This window comes from Columba livia, chromosome 15 (assembly GCF_036013475.1).
Source record: "Columba livia isolate bColLiv1 breed racing homer chromosome 15, bColLiv1.pat.W.v2, whole genome shotgun sequence".
Taxonomy (NCBI): domain Eukaryota; kingdom Metazoa; phylum Chordata; class Aves; order Columbiformes; family Columbidae; genus Columba; species Columba livia.
The window spans coordinates 8,425,958-8,447,562 of record NC_088616.1 but is presented as its reverse complement, the minus strand read 5'-3'; the positions used below and the strand labels follow the sequence as shown (position 1 = coordinate 8,447,562).

Sequence of the window (21,605 nt, the reverse complement as noted above, 5' to 3'; positions counted from 1 at the left end):
GCCTTCTCTTCTCCAGTCTGAACAAGCTCAGCTCCCTCATGTTCTCCTTGCAGGGCATGTGCTCCAGCACCCTGACTATCTTAGTGCCCCTCCACTGAACTTGCTCCGGTTTGCTGAGGTCTTTGCTGTACCGCGAAGCCCCAAACTGGACGTACATTTAGGAGTTCAAGCTGCAGTCTCACTACACCTCACTGGCTTGCACTCCTGCTCCCCTTGCACAGCACCAGGGAAATGTTTGGTAGTATATGGGTCTGAGCAAGCCTGCAGAACGGGGCTGGCAGCTCATATCCTCCACAGTGAGGAGGCAAATTAATCAGGTGTCTCATCCCAACAGCTCCTTCAGCCAAGACTGGAGCTGAGGCCACTGGCTGCACCATTCTCCTTGCTCTTTCAGTCTGATGGAAGGGAACCACAACAGCTACAACTACACAAATTCCTGCTTTTGTTGAAGCAGTTGATGAAAACTTCTCGATCCTGAAACACTAATTTTTCAGTGCTCTAGAGCTTTATCATATATTTATATCTGCTCTCACTCTTTAGAGTCAATCCAGGACAGATTGTCAACTAGTTCCCAGAAACACAGCTCAGATAGGGGAAGGAAGAACAGTTGAGGGAAACAGCCCATCCCACTTCCATGGCAAACTCTCCTCTGGCCAGGACACCCCTTCTTTCTGCAGGTTACCTCCTCCCAGCCGCAGCACAGTCTCAGTGCTCCTGACCATTCACGGTGGCCGGACAACTACATGTATGCAGAAAATAGCAGTTTCCACTGGTAATAACTTGCAATGAATTAAAGCAGGACAAGTCGATTTGTCCTATTTACTAAAGCAATGGTGGCAGAGGAAAATCACTAATCAAGGGAGAAAATAAAAGGCTAATTCTGCAGCAGGAGACCAGGCAAGGGTGAGCACTTGATGGTGAAAGGGGCCATTAAAGATCCAGCAACACCACATAACCCTCCCCAGAAGGTGCCAAGAGACTCAGGTAGACACTAGGGGTTTTCCAAGCTGATGACACACTCCAGTGTCTGGGAGTTTCTTATTCCCATTGCACCAAACCTCTAGAGGGTTCTTGCACAGTTTCTATTTAGCTTGTACTTTTCCCACACCAGACACAGCTCTGCCAGCTCAGATGTGCTCCACTGGCCAGCGAGAAAAGAGGCTGCGAGTTTTAATGAGAAGTTCTCAGGGGAAAACTGAACTCTGCTAATGAGAAGTCTGAGTTTAAAAAAAACAACCAACCAAACAAAAAACAAAAACCAAACACTGGCCTCAGATGTACAGAATCAATTCAGCAGTATATCTTCTGGCAGCCAACAAAACCACAGAACATGCTCTCAAACTGCAGCTTTCCCTGCAATTTTCTTTGCCATCACCTCCCAGAAAACAGGGCTTGCCTATCTCAGAAAAGACAGATGTTAAGGGTGAGAGGGGACATTTTGCTGTAGGACAGAAAAGAAAGGACTTCCAAGGTAAGGCTCTGCAAGCACAGCTGCTTGCAAAGGATGCAAGTTAACAGAGAACATGCTCCTCTACCCTTCACCGGCCACGGAACCTGTCAAGAGTGCGGTGGGAAACAGGAGGAGGGCAGAGGCACAGCTGGGACTGGAGCATCCTGCGAGCTCCTGTAACATGCCCCAAAACCTGGCTTTGATGAAGGAAGTTGAGGAGATGATCATCACTTGGAGAATCCTCTTTGAGAGTGAAATCTCTGGCTGGATTTGGCCAGGGAAAAGGAGAGAAGGAGCAGAGTCTTCAAAGGCATCTGCCCACCTGAATACATGGTCAGGGGAGTTGCAGACCTGATGCCACTGCAAGAATGCAAAGCGACACACGTCTGGAAGCAGCATGCCTCCGCTAGCTTTCCTCCAGGGCTAAGGATATACAGGCAGCGTTATCCTAAACTGATGGACTGAAGACAAGAGACTTTTATCATTCTTCATATAAGATCATTAAAGCAGAATCAGAGTCTGGAAGGCTTGTCTTGTGAGAAAAACAGGCCATGTATCATTAGCCTTTAATATACCTTAATTGCTTCAGTGTTGTAAGATACCAATTTTCAGAGGAAAACCAGTTTGGCTGGCAGAGCACTGTGCAGCACAGGCATGCTGAGACAAGGCCATCCTCAAAGGTTCTTTTGCTAATGAATGGGTTACCCAAATCTCTGCCAGGGCAACAAGAAAAACCCCTGGGGATACGAAAGGAAGAGGCAGACCAAGTATTTCAAGGAGGCTAGCAAAGTCCAAGCTCTAGCTTTGCTCAAACGTCAGGAGCTTTTGCAAGCTCTGGGTTCACCAGCCTTTGATGAGGGACCAGGTGTCTCACCCTAAAGAAGAACCTCCTGCACCTACCCAAGACTATTGGGACACAGGGCCCAGACAAGATGCTCAATGACAACATGACCTCTTCAAAACTCGGGATGGAGGCATGGGGAATGTGCTACACTGGCACTCAGCCATGCCAGATCATCACAGGACAGGCTTTGCTGCAGTAAAGCTGGCAGAAGAACAGCCTGGGAAGGTCTCTCTGGAGCCCCAGCCCTGGGGACAGCCACCAGCACAGCCCCAGCTCCTCTCAAGCTACACCCTTTCTCATTAAGATCAATTCCAGTCTGTTGTTATAATTAATAACCTCATCTTGCTTCCCTGCATGCAAGCATGATAAATCTGTGCAGTTGCAATCACAGTCCACTTCAACAAAACCAATTTAGCACAGTGCTACTGCTGCCATCATACCTGGACTCAACTACTTTATTTACCTTTTCTGTACCTCACTTGTGGGTATCTGGGGAAACTAAGAGCAAACAATATTGAGGTCAAATTGCACCTAAGTATTATACTAGGTGATGGAAATTTGTATCAGACCAGCACTGTACTATGTATATGCTTAAACGGGTACAATAAAGTCTGAATACACTGATTTGGCTCAAGGTCGTGATGAACTGAATGGCTTCAACCCATATCTTGCCTTACTTTGACTACACTACACCAATTTGACTAAATCCACATACAGTGGATATTTGTACCACTTAAGAGCAGATACACAAAGGAGGTATACCAGTTTTATAGGTTTTTGTCACAGTTGCATGAAATGGGCATCCAGGGAAGCTGCAGAACATCCTCTTCACCGTGTCTTTTGCCCAGAAAAACAGAAAGACAAGACTTTGCTGTTCAACACATCGCTGAGACCCAAATGAGACTGACATACCAAGGAGAGATATCCTTGTCTGCTTCATCAAGGATGCGTGTCACTCCCTCAGATCCAATGGTCAAGAGATCTTCCTCTGAGCTCCCTCCTCTGTTGCTGCCTCTTAACTATCTCTCTTGCAGAATAGCTGCTCTGCCCCAGGTGTTGCCACCAGCACTTGTCACCAAGCCCAGGGGGACATCTGCTATCCATGCACAGCCCTGCAGCCTGGCCACGGGAACGCCTGCCCGGTGCCTGTCCAGAGACAATAGGGTGAGAAGGGCATCCTATCAATGATTATCTACGGTGCTCGGGTTGGAAAGAGTGGGAGAAATTGCCAGAAGAGCTCAAAGTGTAAGGATCTCAGATGAAACGTGGGAGGGAACAAGACTAGACGTCATTTCTTAAGACATCTTCTGCCTGGAGAGCATGGCGCGGGACAGGATTGAGGAGCTGAGGGTGATGCTCTGTGAGCAACTCCATACCCCCACATCACTCCCAGAGCCAGTGTCACCACCTCAACTCCAAAACACCACCCTGTACTTTCAGAGAGTAAATTAAACCCCTTCTTCCCAGGATGAGAAAGAAATTCAAAGCTATTTGCTGTCTTTGAAGCCTGAAAGGCAAAATACTGCTGTTGAAGGATGGCACACAAGGCTGGAGAGGCCACCTGTCCCCTTGCACGGCTCTGCAGGGGTGATGTGAGCTACTGCAACACAAGCACAACTGCTGGGAAGGGGGCGGGTGGGCCCTGCCAAACTCCTTTCTCCTTTTGTCACACCAGTTCCCAGCCCTGCCCATCATAGCTGCCCGAGGCAGGCCACTATTTGCTTGAGAAACAACTATCTTTTTCCCTCATTTCTCCCTGAAAAGAAAAAATGAAAAAAATCAAGGCATAGCTCCAAGGTGCAATTAAGAAAAAAAAATAAAACCAACAGCAATCAAGAGCTCAGGAGCATTTGGGACGGAGCGAGGGAGAAAAGAATCGTGTTTCCTGAGGTCTGAGAGTAAGGAGCGCTGGGCTGTAGCCTGGCAGAGCGGGGAGCAGAGCCCCCAGCCTCCTCCTCCCCTCCCTGGGCTTTACCTTGGCCATCATCCCGGCTCCTGGCAGAGCTGCTGCCGGGCGCTTTTCCTGCAAACGAGGAATCTTTTGGGGGCCCAAGCCCAGGCTGCCAGGCTCTGCAGCAGTGCTGTCCCATACCAGGCCACACAGAGCCCTTCCTGCAGCTGCCAGCCATGCTTGGGGCACCGCGAGTGGGACCTCGCACCTCCTGGTAAGGCAGACGGCAGCAGGGCACTGTGGTGCTAGTGGCTGCCGGGCTCTCTTCAGGATGATTAACAGGCCTTAATGGAAAGCTAAGCTGGTCCTGTGCCACAGGAAAGCAGCACATGCTTAATAACCCAGCCAACGGGCTTTGCACAGATCTGCAGAAAGAAAGAAAGATTGCCAAGGGTCAGAAGCAGAGAGTGGAACTCTGGCAACTCCCAACATCCCTGGAGTTCAGCCTACAGTCAGATCAGGGGACAGTAATCAAGCTACCACAGCCACGCTATGAATGTCATCTGGCAGTGAGGGGAAAGGCAAGAATGGTGGTTGCTCCCAAAGCCACCAACTAGCAAGTCCTGCTATCTCTCATGCTCGAGCAGCTTCTTTGGTGACAGGAGATCAGAAGGCAGAGTGCAAACGTGAATGTCCTCTCTTCTACTTCAGGCACCACATCTGCAACCCCTTCAAAGAACACCGATCCAGAGGAGTATCTCAACACACAGAGCAGAAGCCCAGGGCAATGCCCCAGATGAACTGGGCATTGGAGTTCGCACACACATGCACGCTCTCCTCCTTCCATTGAATCCTTGGCTCCAGAAACAATTTTCTAGTGCACTCACAATCACTGCCAGGTGCTGAAAAAAAAACATGCATGAAGGCTTGGTGCAGCCTGCTGCACTGGAGCCACATCCCTCCACGCTTTACTGACCTGGGGTCGAGGGCTTGCTTGGTCCTGCCTGGGCCAGCATGGAGAGCAGAAGCTTTGAACAGCAGTAAAACCCAGCAGCTTCACAGAGAGCTCCAGCTTTTGCTGCTCCTGCATCACCCGCACCTTCTCCAGCTCTGTTTCCCTTCTCAGGTTATTTCAGGTCGAGCAGATGAATGCAAGACCGCACAAAATTTGTTGCTGCACCAGCTGTGGTTTTGGGAGCCTGTTGCTGTTGCTGCAGCCAGCGGGCTCTGCTCTCCCTGAGGCTTGGGGGCAAAAATAAAAAGGGAGGGAGAAACCGCCTCAGGTGCTGTTCAGATTCAGGGTAAATGAACCAGCATCTCCTCCATGCAATAGGAGGAAGAAGCAATTTATTCTGACAAACGGTGGATGCCCGCAGCGGGGTTGGCCCTTTCTGTCAAAGCTGGTGTACCACACCGAGGCTTACGTGCTGGAGCGGAGAGGGGAGGGTACCAGCAGTCAAGGGATATATGCATCACTCATGGAGGGAGATGATCAGCAACTCAGAAGAACCAGGCTGCAAAAGATACCTCCCTACCCACTGTGTGTGCCAGCCAGCTATCGCTGCGTGTCCTCTGCACCCAGGGCTGCCCGCGAGCAGCTGGGGCTCAGGGCAGCACTTGGGTACAAAACCCTCAGCACGTGACTCTCTGGAAGGTTTATGTCTCGACCCTTCAGCCTCGAGACGGGGTGAATGTTTGGGCACAAGTGCTTCTGGGATGAGACACAGTTTTAAGAAGCATCCAGCAATGTGGCACAGGTGAGATGTTCATATTTGCATCTTGAGCTTATAATAAGTGAAGTTCAAGTTGGCTGTGGAGGGTGCACAGTCAAGTAGGTCAGGAAATATAAGCTGTTAACTGGCAGGGGACCTGTAAAGGTGTCTGGATTAGCCAAGAGAGAACAGGCAGCAGTGCAGAAGACTCCTCTGGAAGCAACACAACTCCAGCGCCCACTTGGTCTCCAGTGAATGCACAGATATGACCATATCCTCCTTAGCTTGCAACACCTGCCCAGCTGCCAGATTCCTTCTTTTCACAAAGCATTTGTGGAGGTCTGGGCAGAACTAGAAATGACTTTCCCACTGCAGCCTAAGAAACATCACCAGCACCTGAAAGAACTAAGACTTCACACCTGTACACACTTCTATATGTGCATCTGTGCAGCCGCATGCCTGCAGTACACAGTGGTGCTTTGGAAAGCCTTGGATTCTCCTTCCATGGGGCCTGTTACCTAGACAGCAACCACGGCACTGACAGACCACAGGTCCTGCCCAATCACTAAGTCTAAGATGAGTCCAGAAATAAAACATGAATTTCTCAAGTCCTGGCAATGCTCCGTCATCATCCTCTAAATTATTCCTACTCGATAGCATAATGATTTCCAGACCTTTGGGTCAATGCAGACCTGCTCTTCGCAAGCAGTAATAACCAAGTGTGGGAGCGCACACTTGCCTGAATCCCAGAATAGAAAGCAGCTGGAGTTGCATCTGAGCGCTGCCAACAGGAAGATGAAAGACTTTCAGACACTCCTCTTTTTCCGCTGACACTGTCTTTATAAGCTCTTCTCCCCCCTCTCCACTACCTGTACAGCTCCTTCAACTGCTGATTTTCCACAGGTGGTGAAGTTCCAGATGCTCCTGAGAGGCTTTTCCAACTTAATTTATTATATTTAAATAACAGAAGCATGTGGTTTATTACAGCTATCAAAGGGTTTGCATATGTATGTGGGGGGAATCTTAAGAGAACAAAACATGCATCTGAGCCTGGGATTCAGAGGTACCAGGACCTCTGAGCACCCACTTGACACCAGCACCTGGCCGCAGAGAACCACCTCTGTCTGCACACATCACACCAAGGGCTGTGAATGAGCTTCTGCCTCCTCAACTATATCACACTAGGTCCTTCAGTGCTAGTGAGAGAGATTTATACCAGCCCAGGAGATCATCAGGATTCCTGTTCCCTTTCTAGAACAGCTGCCATTCCCTGAATAGGGTAAAGGTCCAACCTCCAGGACATAGCCAGAGCCAGAGATCGTGTTAAGCAGGATCTAAGCAGGAGCTGAAGCAGTCACACATGGCCCTTGGGAGCAGAAGATTCGTGCTGAATCAAGCTGTGGCTTCTCCCTCTACAACCAGGGGACCCCTGGCTAAGGTCAGGCTCGGTGTGCCAGGCACTGCCTGCCTGCAAGGACCGAGGCAGGCGGGGAGCTCCATGCTTCCTGCAACCTTGGAAGCCCCTTGGGGTCTCGGTTACCCCAATTTCACTAACAAGTCAGAGCAGGCTCTGTGCATGAGCTGGGTGAGCCCAGCTCAGAAAACATACCCTGCAATACATCAGCCCAGCTGGGCAGCCCATCCCTTGGGGCAGGAAAGGACCCCAACGGGGAAAGCTGTCCCAGAAACCTGCTGACATGTCCTGCACCCCAGCTGCAGGAGAAGCAGCCGTGGTAGCACAGGAAGTGCTCAGAGACCTGGGCATGGCGGTTATTCAAATAACAGTCTTGATCACCCTTCTCCAGGGCCCTGGAGAAGCGGAGCACAGGCTGTTCTTTGAAGGAGGATCCAACCATGGAGGCACAGAAAGACATGAAGCCCTTCAATGCTACAAATCTGAGAAACTGGGAAGGAAATAAAGCACTGATGGGGCTGATTTCCATGGTTACATTTTGCAATAAAGACTTACCTGCTCTCAGCAGGGAGGGAAGGAGGCGAGGAAAGGAGCAGGAAACTGAACTCATTAAGCTGGTCTCTCATCTGAGGAGCTGGGACAGCTTCAGCAAGGAGGGTAGACTCCTGGGACCAAAGGACACTTCACTCCCCCCATTTAGCTACCCACACCTGACGTATGTTTGAACAATCACTTCAAAGGCAGCTCCCACAGAGGAAAGAAAGCTGGATGAAGAGGAAACTCTGCTTGTTTTCGTTTCTCTATCTTTAAGCCAATTAAGGAATTCTTTTTAAGTGAGGGTCTGCAGTCTATCTCAAAAGAGACTCTGCTCCCTGGAGAACAGAGCTGGGCAAGGGCGAGGCGACCATCTGGAGCCAGAGCCTTGCAGTCCCTTGACACTGCAGGGACTGCTGGCCCCATGCTTCTCCTCTGCAAAAATCCCACTTACTCCAGACCCCCAAATCACACTGTTTTCTGACACACGTCTGCAGCAGATGCCTTTTCCCTTTGCACTTTGGTTTTGTCAGCGGTGCATCACACAAAGAACAAGACATATTGCCATTAGACAGACCTATCCTTGCATCTTTCAACACTCGCCCAGTTTGAAGAACGCAATGTGAAAAATGCCTTTGAAGCTTCACAGAGAGCCAAGAAGAGGCTAAGATGGAGGCACGGGCTGTGTTTTTACTCTGCTCTCACAATGCCCGGCTTCGATGCAGAGCGGCCAAGCTGAAGCATGGAGAGGAGTGGGCTGCAAACAGGCAGAACACTGATCCGAGGAGACAGTACGGGCAGCTGGGAAACACATTTGCCAGGACAAGTGACTCCTGGTTTGGGACTCTGTATGTAGATCCCTTGCATGAACCAAATAGCAAAGGTTTTGCCCTTCACATACCACATGGGGCTATTTTCTGCCATTCTTCCCAGCATGGCCTGTAGAGGATACAAGCATTCTGTGTCAGAAAACAAAAGCACCTGCGTGTGCAGGGTATTTTGAAAGTACAGGCCTATTCGCCCAGATGAAGACCACCTTCTATTATCTTTAAGAATAGGGAACAATTTTAGATGTCACACAACTGAACAACGGCATTTGCGACTTGTGCTAGCATCGCTTTTATCCCTTGTTTGAGGCTGTTTCACGCCACTTCCCAACACATCAAGTGGCAGCACTGGAGGCTGGGGTGGGAGAAGAATTTTCCTGTTTCCCAGGACTAGAGAGATGTGAGACCAAGGCTAAACATGCTATGGGCCTGTAACTGGACAGAGCCAGGAAAAGCTGATGGGACTATAAACCAGGCACACTCAGGACCTGCCCATAGCCCCTCACTCCCAGTGCAACTTCCCTCTCACGTGAGGAGGCCTGAAGGGGAGATTTACTGGTGGCCGTCAACCCGAATTGCTGCTCAGCTAAGATTTATGCTGCCATTTGCAGTGCTGTTAAAATAAAATTGGAAGAGTGGTGAGGGAAGAGAAAGAGAGAATGGAAGAGAAGGGAGGGGAAATGAATCAGGAGCAACAACACAGCCCCACAGCTGTCTGCTCCCATCTCTCACATCTCCATTGAATAAATCACCCTGCATTTCCAGCTGCTGTGCTCCAGCCTTCAGTTCTTGCAATGCTAATACCCGGGCTCACTTCACAGGGGGGTGCATGTGGGGTATGGTTAACAGAAATCCATCAATCTCCACAACAGCTGATGCATCAGGCTCAATAAATGCAGCAGGAAGAGAACGGCACGAAAGGTCCTGGGCATCCGCAGGCTGGTGGCTGGTCCCAGGACTTCCACACTGCAGCATCCAAGGCTCCAGTGGACAGGAGAAGGGACACCTCCATCCCAAATGTCACTCCCTGCCTTCTACCTTCTTGTTCCAGCACTGGTTAAACACCATTCCTACCTGCTGAACTCAGAGGTGAGCTAAATTACCCCCTGTACCTCCAGGAGCTTGCCAGCTTGGCACACTAGACCTGCAGGAAAAAGGGTGAATTCATGGATTAATATCCCTGTGTGTGCAAAGAGCCACAGAATTCCCTGACTGAGACTCCCATTGACCCCTCGTCCTCTGAGGAAAAGCCAAGACAAGGTCACAGAACCCTGCAGCTTCTCAAGGGATCCTGGCTCTGCTCTGCAGGACTGGATGCTGACACATGACCTTAAAAATAAATAAATAAATAAATAAATAAATAAATAAATAAATATAAAATATCAAAATTTAAACCTCTCTAGTGAAGTTTAACAGGGCAGCTTCCTCTTGACATCAGAGAGACACCCTGCCCTGAGCCTGCTGCTCTGTCCCATACTGCTGAAACCATGAGGAAATTCAGAAATATATCCAAGGAGACTTTGGCTTTTCAACACCTCTTTGCAGAAAGAGCCAGGCCAGCCTCAAGGAGTTGCACCTCATAGAAACCACCACAGGGCAATTCAATGAGAGGCCAAAACACACCACTGGCTGTAGGGGCATCAATGAGCTCTCAAGCCCTGCTGCTCAAGTGCCTTCTCATGGCACTCCACCCAGCAACTGAGTCCAGCTCCATCTCTCAGAGGAGAAGATGGGATCCTGTGCACAGGTTGAGTCCCACCAACAGCAATGGATCTGTTTGCGCATCTGCAGCTGACCTAGACGTGTCGCTTACTTCTCTTTCTCATGTGCCTGAACTTTAGAGAGGACAATTATCAACAGTTTCCAAGAAGCTGATCGTACTGTGGTTTGGCTGCGAATGCTTCCTCTTGCACAGCCTACTTGCCATTTTCATTTCCTTGCACTGATGACTTCCAGGCCAGCCCTGGGACAATCTTCAGTACCTGAGTGCCCATATAAACTATCCTGGATGTGCAGAGCAGCCCCAGACCTGTGTCCTCTGTGGCAATAGCATCCAGTACAGACAGCAAGAGGTGCTCCTTCAGCATGCTGCAATCCCCACCAGCCAAAATCCTTTCCCTGCACCTTCCTCCTCACTAGCACCAAGTGAAACGTGGCAGTCAGCAGTGCCTTGCCACCACCATGGGCAGTTGCTTTGTCACAGGAGACCACCCACTGCGACACCATCAGCAAGCCAACGAGCTCCAGGATGACACAAGAGCATTGCACAACTCCATCGAACAAAGGTTCAACACAGGAACCCACACTTGGCCTCAGAGTCAGTTTGGCATTGCTGCCCACTTCGAAAACTGCATCTGTTTCGTTTCTCTGGCCTCCTGGAGACAGGGAGGAGGATTGGGTGTGCTATGTGGAGCTGGAAGGGCTGGGAGCAGAGCAGAACAACGCTGTGCTGGGCCAGGATGAGCTAGACGACCATGCAGCACCCCAACCCACTCCTGCTCTTCATGTCCAGTCCTCTGGAGCTTCTGCCACCTTCACCAAGCCAGCAACACATCTGGTCAACTCCTCCAGAAGTCAGGCAGCAATTACCAGGGAAGTCCTTACCAATTATACTGTACCCTGGAGGCCTCTGGATGCAGTAATTCAGACTGTGGTACTGTAGAACTGTTTACTGCCTCATAAGGATGACACATACTTAAGTTAATGCTTTGACAGCTGGAATCTAGAGGATGCTCCTGGCTTGAGCACATGCAATTAACCCTGCTGTGTCCATGCGACACAGAAGCATCCTGCCATGGCAGCAAGAGGACATGCTGGGGCTCCTCCAAGAGCCCAGCATCCCTTCCCTGCAGCAGGACACAGCCCTTCCTATCAAGGAGGGCAGCTCCCACTCCCACTTAAAACTCCTAAACCTCTTCAAGTCTCACACACTCTCACAAACATCTCTTGGGTAACCTTAGCACACATGCTCCTCAAGGACGACTTGAAGGACTTCACTGGCAACCCAGGGACACGGGACGGAGAGGAGAGAAAGAGTGTGCGTGCCCTGCCTGTAGCAGACCTAAACGCTGCACAAGACAGATGGGTCCTGTCATCTGCTGTGCCCTCCGCACCACGTCACCACAGCCAGCAGTGCCTCCAACATACACAGTGAGCCAGCCAGGGGCTGCAGCGCCCACACCGCCATGCCCAGAAGATGCAAAGCATCTAAACATTTGCTGTAGGAAAACACAACCCAAGGAAAACAGGTTTGCTAGGAGATTCTTGACAAGGTGTGTAAAGCAACGATGTGCCCAGTGCACATCACCGTATCTGCCACGGAGGCTGATGGGCAAAAACACAGCAGCATCACTGATCAGTTCATTCTGTGCCATGGGCTGCAACCTTGCAGGTCCTGCAAAAAACAAATCTTTTCCACATTGCAGAAGCACCAAGTGTTTCCACATTTGTCCCTCTCCACAGACAGACACAACAGCTCTGGGGTAAGGCAGCAGAAGTCTCAGCTCCTCAGCAGTGAAGGTTAAAGAGGACCCATTCACCACATCTCGTAGCACAGGTCTGGTGAGAAGTCCCAGTGCTGCATGGGGCATGTGCCAGCCAACACAACAGCTCTGAATAAAAGGTGTCTCCTCCTTGGTGACCCAAGGAATAGGGGTGAAAAAATACATATACATGCATACACACACATATATATAGTTTCACTTTTCCAAGGTAAGCAAATTAAAATCAGGCTTTCAGGAAGATGAAAGATCCTGCTCGTGTCCACCTTCTCCCAACTCCACAGCTGGGGAATGCTACTGAAGGCCAGGGGGTCTGGACACCCTGTCTTCTCCCCCTCAAAAGGTGGGAAGACCCAACCTCCTAACATCTTTTGCTCCAAATGCAGAAGCCCAGCTGTAGGTAACGACAAGCCCCAGTGTGCGATACTACTGCAAGTGCTGGGAGCAGCAGAGCCTGAACCCACGTGTCTGGAGACAAAGCTGAGCTTGGAACTGCTCTGGGCAAGGGCACGCGAGGTCCCTCCAGCTCCCAGCAAGCTGCCGACTTGGCAGCCTTTAAGCACCTGCAGCCCAAACTCTCATCCTCACCCCACGTACTGTCCTTGCTCTCCTGCTGATTGTCCTGGTGCCATTCAGAAGTGCTGTGGGCTGCGTTCACACTTCAACTTTCCTTCTGGTTTGAATGTCCTGCTGCAGCCTCCTAAATGCCATCTGTAACGCAGGAACATCTTCTTTCTCTTCAGATCAGTTCTTCACGCCTCCTCAGAGTGACCTTCAGCACACACCCCTCGCAGGGATTCAGTGATGCTTGTGAGCACGGACGCCGTGACACTCACCGGCTGGCAAGGGCTGCCGGCTGCAACACCGGTGCCTTGCCAGCGCCAGGCAGAGCGGGAAGGCTGGCAGGTGGCAGGGTGAGCAGCATGGGAAGGTACCCAATTCCAATAAAAGCCCAGAGCAGTTTTTTGAGGAAAGCGGCTGGTAAGGCACAGCTACCTGGGTGGGCTGTGGATCCCTGGGCAGGAAAGGGCAGACACAGCCACAGGCTGTCAAATGCAAACAGCACCCAGCCACAGCTTCTCTCTCCTCTCCACATCCCTCGAACAACTGCCCTTCTGTTCAGGGCAGCCATGCACCAGGAGGGCTGTTTCATCTGAGGGAACAAAGGCCTGCAGAGCGTTCGTGGGGTACACACTGCCCTCCATCTCCTCCACGCACCAGCCCCAGCGCGATGGGATCAATGCAGCCTTTCAGTGCCATGGCCAGCCTGGGGCTGGGCGCTTGCAGCAGGGGGTGGAGGCAGACGAAGGGAGATTGCAGCTCTGCGTGTCCTCCCGTTTCTGAACCATGTTAGTCAGACACCGGAGCCCAGAGCCACCAGTGTCAAATCAAATTAAGTTACTGGTCAGAGGAATCCAGTATGTGCTTTTTGCAGCAACCAGTACATACTTTTGGAGGAAAGTAACGAGCTCCAGAATGAACCCAGAAATGTCTGCACTGAAGAGCTGAGAGGGGAAGGGACCCCCCTGCCTGCCCCACTGGCAGAACGCAGGAGGCTGTTCTTACCCTAATCCCACCACTCACAAGCCAATGACAGCAGGAGCATGAGGGTAATGCACGTCCACCTCCCTCCAGGACAGATGCTGTATCTTAGGTGGCCTTGTAGTTTCCACCCTAGCTCTTCCGTGAGACCCTGGGAGAAGAAAAAATACCCTCCTCACACACACTTTCCTACATCTTCTCCTTCCTCGCAGCTGCTCAGCCAGGCTCCTGAGCTTCCTGCTGTCATCATATCTATCCATCAGCTCCTTCTGGAGGACTTGGACTGCTTCACAGCTACAGGCTACACACATGACACCTCTCAGGGGGTGCAAGTGATCTGCCACAGAACACTAGGCCAAGCTCCTGCCTCTGCAGCCACAAAAAGTCAAGGGAGCAATGCAGAAGGGTTGCTCTGGAAAAATCCCTGCTCTGGTTCCTCTTAAATAAAAAAAAGAACCAAACCCAAACATCACCTACCAATCCCTTTCCCACCCCACTCCCAGCATACTTGCATCTGGAAACACACTGCTCCAAACAGAGCACCAAAGGGCTCTGCCAGGCCCTCCCATCACACACTGCTGCAGCACAGAGTACAAGAGGCTTCCTTCACAGCAAAAACGCATCTCCAGGATCTCTTCCCAAAAGAGATGAAGAGGTGAAGACTATGGATCTAGGCACGGCCAAAGTTGGGTGCTAACTCCCTTCCTGTTGTGTGGCATCCTGAGAGCACCACAGCAAAATTACCCAACATCTGCACTTGAAGAAAGAGCTGAACCTACAGGGTTTCTGGGGAGCACGACTGCTCAGCTACCACAGCACCAGAAGCACCCCAAAACAGGTAAAGGTGCTGCTCTCCCTTCTCAAGGTTGGCACTATTGAAGGGACAGGTCTGCTGCTCTGTGCTGTGACAGCAACACTCCAGGCAAGGGGCTCAGGCATTTCTGTTCAGATTTTAGCCAGCCCCGCTGGGTAGGATGAGCACATGAGCTCTGACTGACTCCCTGGTCTGGATTTTGCCCTCTTTGGAGAGGGTAAGCGGGCAGGAGAGCTCTGTTACCTGCACCTGTGGGAAAAGGAGATGGGGAAGGTTAGGGAGTGGACAAAGAGCAAAGGGAGAGTTTGAGCATTCATTGAGAACTTCAGTCTGTGCTGCTCTGTGCCATCCTCCGAGTTGTTCACAGCTCCAGAGCTATAAATAGCCTTAATTTAAACAACTAAGAGGCTTTGTGAGTGAGCGGACTGCTGGAGCAGTCAGCATGGAAAGTGGATGGGCAGGGCTGGAAGCCTCAGGCAGATGAAACAGCATACCATGCTGCCAGCTTCTTGGCACCGCACACTTTCTAGAGCAAGACATTATTCCAGCTGCTGTGTGCTTTGGCGAGAACTGGCAAGCAAACAGTTACAAGCCCAATGTTCCCATCAAGCAGGTATCCACGACAACCTGCAGCATTATTAGTCTATCAAATCCCAGCTGAACTCGATGCCACAACAATTTCCAGAGGGAGCACAACCCCCACAGGGATGCATCCACCTCACTGCAGCACCTGGGGGACACGAGCTCCACTCTGGTGTCATGAACAGGCGTGTCCTGAATATCAGAGCTGATGTTAGCACCACTGTGGTTTGGAGGAGTGGTTTCTTTTTCCCTCCTCTGTGGATATAGATTCAGAGCAGATTTTGGCTGTCCCCAGGTTTTTCACAGCCACACACCTCTGTTCTTTACATGGAGGCCTGGCGGGGGGAGTTGAACGTGGACCCCAGAGGTCCCTTCCAACCTCGACCAGTCTGCAGTTCTTCCAAGGTGCAAATATCAGCTCTCTGAGAACACCCAAATCCAAGCAGGTTACTGACAAAAAAACAGAGAACTCTGCCTGCCCCAGCCGCCAGGCCCAGCTCTGTTGGGGTAACTGTACCCCAAAGAGCACGGACGCTGCCCCACCAGAGGCTGAGGCCTGACCTGAGGTCCCGTGACAGAAAACAGAAACAGGGAAATGCTGCAGCGTCACCTGATGCTCTACCAGTAGCTTTTCTTCCCAGACATCTCACTTCTCCTCTGGGCCTTGGTTTCCCCAACAAGGAATACGTCCTCTGCATCCCTGGAGATGTTTAAAAGATGCACAGATGAAGTTCTTAGGGACATGGTTTAGAGCTGGACTGGATAGTGCTACATTAACAGCTGAGTCAAGGATCTTAAAGGTCTTTTCCAAACAAATGCTTCTCTGATTCTGTAACAGTTCTGCTTATGCTGTCATTGGAGGTGAAGTGCCACAACACACTGTCCCGTTATTAACATCTCCACCAGCCTAAAGACAGCTCGAAGACCCCAAGACAGGACTGTGTGATGCTACCCAGCAGTTTTGACTTGCTGCTTTTCATGCATTTAAGCCATGGAGTTCCCAAACACCAAGGCCACGGGTGCCTTGCTCTGGGTTTCTCTCCAGAAGTAAGTGGTACCTCTGGGGAGCAGGTGGGTGGCCCAGCAAGTGCCCTCCCACCAGCTGCCAACAACAAAAGCGGTTCTCGCTTCTCTCTAAAAGCAGAGGGATTTATATATTTTTAGCATTTTAAAAAAACCAAACAGTCTGTTTCTCCCTCCACAGTTATTGAGGCCCAGAGGTATTTCATTCTGAAGAGGTTTTTATAGAAGAATACAAAGCCTTTGCAGAATGCTGCGGGAAATCCCAGAAAATGCATATTCTGGAAAATGAAACACCTCAGGGAGATTCAGCCAAACAGGGTGGTGGGCAGAGGCGCTCAGATCCAGCTGCACAGATCTTGCACCGGTTTTCCCAAAAGCCTCTCCTGGGTCGAAAGAACTCGAGCACCCCTCAGTGCCGTGAACCCTGCGCACGCATCCAAAGCGCTGTGCACCCCTGGGACGCTGCCAGCCCAGCAGCCTGGTGCTAACACGTGCCCAGCTCCGGCAGACACCTCACCACAGCAACACCGCAGCTCCAGAGGGAAGGGCCCCACGTCTCTGGTCCTGCAGAAGGCAACCATCAAGAATTTGACCAGGACAGGACCTTGTTGTCTCTCTTTACAAATGCTGGGGAATAAAGACTAGGTGAACAGAAACACTCCCTTAATCTCATCTGGGTGAGACTTTAGTGCTCAAATTCCCTGCGAAGCCCTTACAGATGTGGAGGGCTGCCACTGCCACTTCCAGCGGCAGCAAGAGAAGCCACCACGAGCCCATAGCTCCCAAACCGTTCACCTGCAGCAGCATCAACAGAGCTGTGTCAGCCAGCATCCAGCCTTGCTGCTCACAGCTTCATGAAGGGTTTAGCATGTTGGGAAGCTCAGCTGTGATGGGTCTGTAGGCTCAGCTGAAGGCTCTCATCCAACAACAGCTTGGGCGAAACACTCTTAAAGCACATGGGCAAGGAGGTGTCCAAGGGGACTTGTAACTAAGCCAGAATTTGTATGGCTAAACACAATTACCAAGAATGTATTTAAAAGCAACATCTTTGCCCTAAGATGATATCTTGGCAACAAGATCGCTCTAACTAAAATGCATATAACACTTGCATATAACTGTGCAGCCTGGTCCAGGAGAGACCAGGGACTCAAATCTGGATATCACAAGTCTACTGTTTCTACAGACTCATTTTTTCTCCTTCATGTCCATCTGTCTTCAGCAGACAGGGCACTCCAGACCACCAGCTTCACCCAGGCAACCAGAGACACTGCAGGCTCCTCGCAGCTTCTAACATCTTGAAAGCCAACCAGCAGTGATTTCTTCCCTTGTTCCCACCCCACTGTGAGGGAAGCCTCCCCCAACTCCCCCACCAAGTACAGACCAAAGTCACTTGTGAAGTACTTGCAGGCCTGTTTTCCTGCCAAGGAAGGTCTGCATTCATCCCCAAGGCACGAGACAGACCAGAGCAGGTTTGGCTCCGTGTCGCTCTAGAGCGGCCAAAGTGTTATCAGTTCTGAAGGCGGCCGCAGGCAGGGACAGGAAACCAGCAGGAAAAGCAAAGTCTATCCCAGAACTCCTGCCCAGCCTCAAATTGACTCCCCAGGACTCCACTTCCTTCCTGCACTACAGGACTCCAGAGACGAGAACATTCAGAGGCAGGGCTACATACCCTGACTTGTTCTATTGACTGACTTAATTTTTTAAAGGAATATATTTATCTGTTCCCCTCTGGAAATCAACCTTCTTCACCCATCTCACCATGGGAACCGCGGATACTTTGATGCCTGATAGCCTGGCTGATCTCAGCAGGTCTTCCCACTTCCATAATCGCTGCCTAAAGCGGGTTCTTCCCATGCAATTCACTGCTCAGTGAATCATGGCCAGCGATTTTCCTGTATCCAGGAACCATGTGGCGCTTAGCCAGGCTGAGTTCTCTTCTCCCTTTAGCATGGGAAATACATAATTATCAGAAAAAACACTCTTGTCCTAGCAGGACACTGGCTTTATCCGCGCTGAGACCAGCAGTTCCTGTTCTTGCCCCAACATTTGCTCCACCATGAAGGCTGGTTGTTCAGGAAATGTATTTCCATATGTCAAGATTTGATTTAGTTCCTCAAGATTCTCCAAGCTACAGACTTCAAATCATGAACAGTCACAGCTGGCGAACGTGAGACTGCAGAGACACAATCTTTTCAGTGCCCAGTGCCAGCTTTGCACTGGAAGCTCTTTTCAGTGCTGGCTGTACACAGGCATACCAGATATTCATCAGTGAGACGTCGACACCTTCCCCAACTCTTGCAAGGCAACAGAGGAAAAACCAGCAGTCTGGAAGAAATAATCCAGCAGGAAGGATCCAGGTCTGTCCACAGGATCCCTCTAAACTACAGGGGACAAATCTAAACAGCACAGATCACTGACCAGAACTGTGGGTTAGCCACCCAGGTTGGTACACACAGCAACAGACGTTGGGAACTGCACAAAATAGCCTCTTTAAAGGCCTCTTGGGCATTGCTAGGAACTGAAGCCCATGACTGAGAGTGAAGACAAGAGCTAATTGGTTTCACACTGTTAGCAGCTCAACAAGGAAATCCAAGACAGAGCTACACAGGAGCAAAGCGTGACGGCACTTGCCTCGGAGTATCCCAGAGTTGTGCACCAGGCACTGTGATCAGATTCTGGGACTCGCGGCAGCAGAAAGGCAAGAAAACGAGAACTACACAACAGATACTATGTGACCATCACAGCAAACGCCTCCAGTAGAAAGCCACAACAGCTCAGGGATGCTCAGAAGCAAGCAGCTATTCCTAAAAGACTGGCAGCTTCAGACTCAAGCAAGTACAAACACCCAACCAGGCTGGAATCTACACAAAGCAGGCGTTAGGCAAAGGCTCAAATATTATTAGCACAAAACACAGCAGCCTCTGTAGCCAAGCCCCTGGGCAGAGGATTTTTAGATGCTTCTGACATACCTCTCAACCTGTCAGGGATTGAATGCAGGACACCAGCCCTCCAACGTGAAGAAAAATTCCTCACTGCAAGTGGCTGACGGGGAAGGGGCAGAGGCAATGACTCAAAGACACATTTGAGGTGCTGATTTCATCAAGGAGGAATAGAAATTGGGGACTGGAAACGCTGAGCTCTTTTCCAGAGTAATTCTGTTTTGCTGTGTTTCGTTCCCCTGGATCTGCTATTCAAGGCATTTCAACTGCTTTTGCATGAAAACAGTTTCTCTTGCTCTTTTGCTTTCAGAAATTCTTGCTACTTGTTGCCACCCAACCTGGAGGCACAGTCTTCCATCTGTGTAGTTGGGAGGTCAGAAAGGAGGCACAAGAACATGGCAAACTTGTTAAAAGAACTGAGGTCCCATTCCCAGGCAGCCACCTTCACAATTGAGGTGAGTGAGGAAGAGCTGGGATGAGTCCTGCAGACTATTCTGCAGGAGACATCAGCAGCCCTGTAAAAAGGACGCGGCTTGGCATCACTCAAATCAGTGGAAATTTGGCTCTAGCTTTCACGAGGAAATGAATTGAGCCTCTGAACGAAAGGACCTGTCACCCAATAGGATGCAAATTATTTCCCAAACGCACCGCCCTGGATTCAAGCTGAGAGGTAAGCAGGTGAGCAGGATCCTTCCCCTCCTCCTTACCTTCGCACCCGGTGGTGTAAGTGCTGATGCTGCCGCGTTATAAGGGCACTTTCCCAAACGGGACCACTGTGACTACTCCTATACCAGCTCACAGCTGGGTGCCCCGGGTAGGGTGCGCTAGCGAAGCCATGGTCCGACTCCGTCTCTGCGGCCAGCGATGAGGCAGAGCTCCCCATGGTTCCCCCCTGCCCAGGCCACGCTGAGATTTATCCTAGGTTAGGTCCAAGCCAGTGGCACGGGCAGTTCGGGTGGAACAGGCGAGGCGCTGCGGCATGGGCTGCTGTAAAGATCCCAACAGACTGGAGAAAGGAAGGTCGGTTCTGATCAAGAGTTTAAAAAAAAAAAGAGAGAAAGGAGAAAAAAAAAAAAAAGGAAAGAAAGAGAGAGAAAGATAAGGTATGATTTAAGCAACAACCCTCAATTTTTAGAAGCCTATTAATGCATGCTCTGACCAGGATCCCCATCCCAGCGCTTACTGGGACAGGAAGGGCCACTTCACTGAATAGAGCTTTTGCTGCCTGGAGATGGGGGTACGGGGCTGTCAGAAGAGGCTCTCCCCAGTTAAGTGCCAGCAGTTCCAGGCTCAGGGCAGCAGCCCAGCTAACGGAGAAAAGCCCAGCAGAGCCAGCACAGCGGTTATGTGGCAGAAAAGGGGAGAAGCAAGTCACAGAGCCCAAACCTGCAGCCCTTGAGAATCACACACACAAGAGGTTATTCTGAAAGCTCCAAGCTCTGACTGGCACACCAGGTTTTTAGTTACCTCAGCTACAAGGAGTACAATTTGATGGCTTGTACACAGCAAGGAGATTATATTTTTCTTGTACATAAGATAAATTATCCCTCTTTTCCTGTTCCCCACTAACACCACTGTAAGGCTGAAAATTGACAGACTAGGCATCTGCACAACACTTTCTGTGATGATTTCACACAGTGCAATGAAATACTTTCTTTTGGCTGATGCCAATTTTTAGCTGATACTGAGCATTCACCTACCCACAGAAGAAGGTTTGGGGATTTGACTGTTCTTCCTTTTCTCCCTCTTTCTTTCCTACTTTTTAGAACTTATTCTTTGAGCATCCACACAGATGAACCACAGAAATGTTTTGTGACCTCTAGTATTCAAAGAAGTTTAAACATACATGTCTCTTCTTAAAGGAAAAAGGCACAGCAATCTGGATGTGCGTCAGGAGGAATGGATCAAGGGAACATTTAACAGAACAAAAAAGAAGAAACAAGGAAGAAGAAAAAAATTAGCACAGCTGAGCTTATTCAATTACCCACCAGGATTTATAGAGATGAATGAACTGTAGAAAGACCTTTCCGAAGAAACTACTTTGTGCAGTAAAAAGGCTGAAACAAAGACTCCTAAAATACAGTTTTTCAATCCCAGGACTGTTCTAAGGGATCAAGAAGGGCCTTGAGAGATAACGACTCTCGAATGCAGCAGCTCAAGGAGCAGGTGCAGTTTTGCTATGAGCTAAATACCTTAATGTGCCGGCATTAGGCCATTAGCTAGAGAATGTTAACTGCTCGGTCATGGTCTCTTCTCCCTAACCTGCAAAGACTGGACTAACAAAATAGAAACAAAAGAGCCCAAAACCTCCATTTTCCCCTCCCTCAGTTTTCTAATTTTATTTCGTCTGCCTAATTGCTGTGCATCAGCCAACACATCTCCACACATTGCATCCTGCTACCTGCCCAATAGCAAGATTTCACTGATTTTTGCAGGTCCAGCCAAAACAGATCCCTGGCACTTCCCCTCTCATTTCCTGCTATTCAAGCAGTTAATTTGTAACAAATCCGATTTTCTGGCTAAATGACAGCGA

The 21,605-nt window shown here is 50.2% G+C and overlaps 1 protein-coding gene across 18 annotated transcripts in view; it reads right to left on the bottom strand.

Moving 5' to 3' along the window:
- The window catches only part of CAPN15 (calpain 15), a 64,393-nt gene that overhangs the window by 21,823 nt on the left and 20,965 nt on the right, over positions 1–21,605 (bottom strand). For 15 of the 18 annotated variants that reach the window (XM_065030984.1, XM_065030992.1, XM_065030982.1 and 12 more), the window contains one exon: positions 19,780–20,099. The exons of the other annotated variants lie outside the window; for them this stretch is intronic. In XM_065030984.1, coding sequence (XP_064887056.1) covers positions 19,780–19,955 — 176 coding nt within the window. In that variant the 5' untranslated portion in view covers positions 19,956–20,099. The remainder of the gene's footprint in view (positions 1–19,779; positions 20,100–21,605) is intronic. 18 annotated transcript variants of the gene reach the window in all.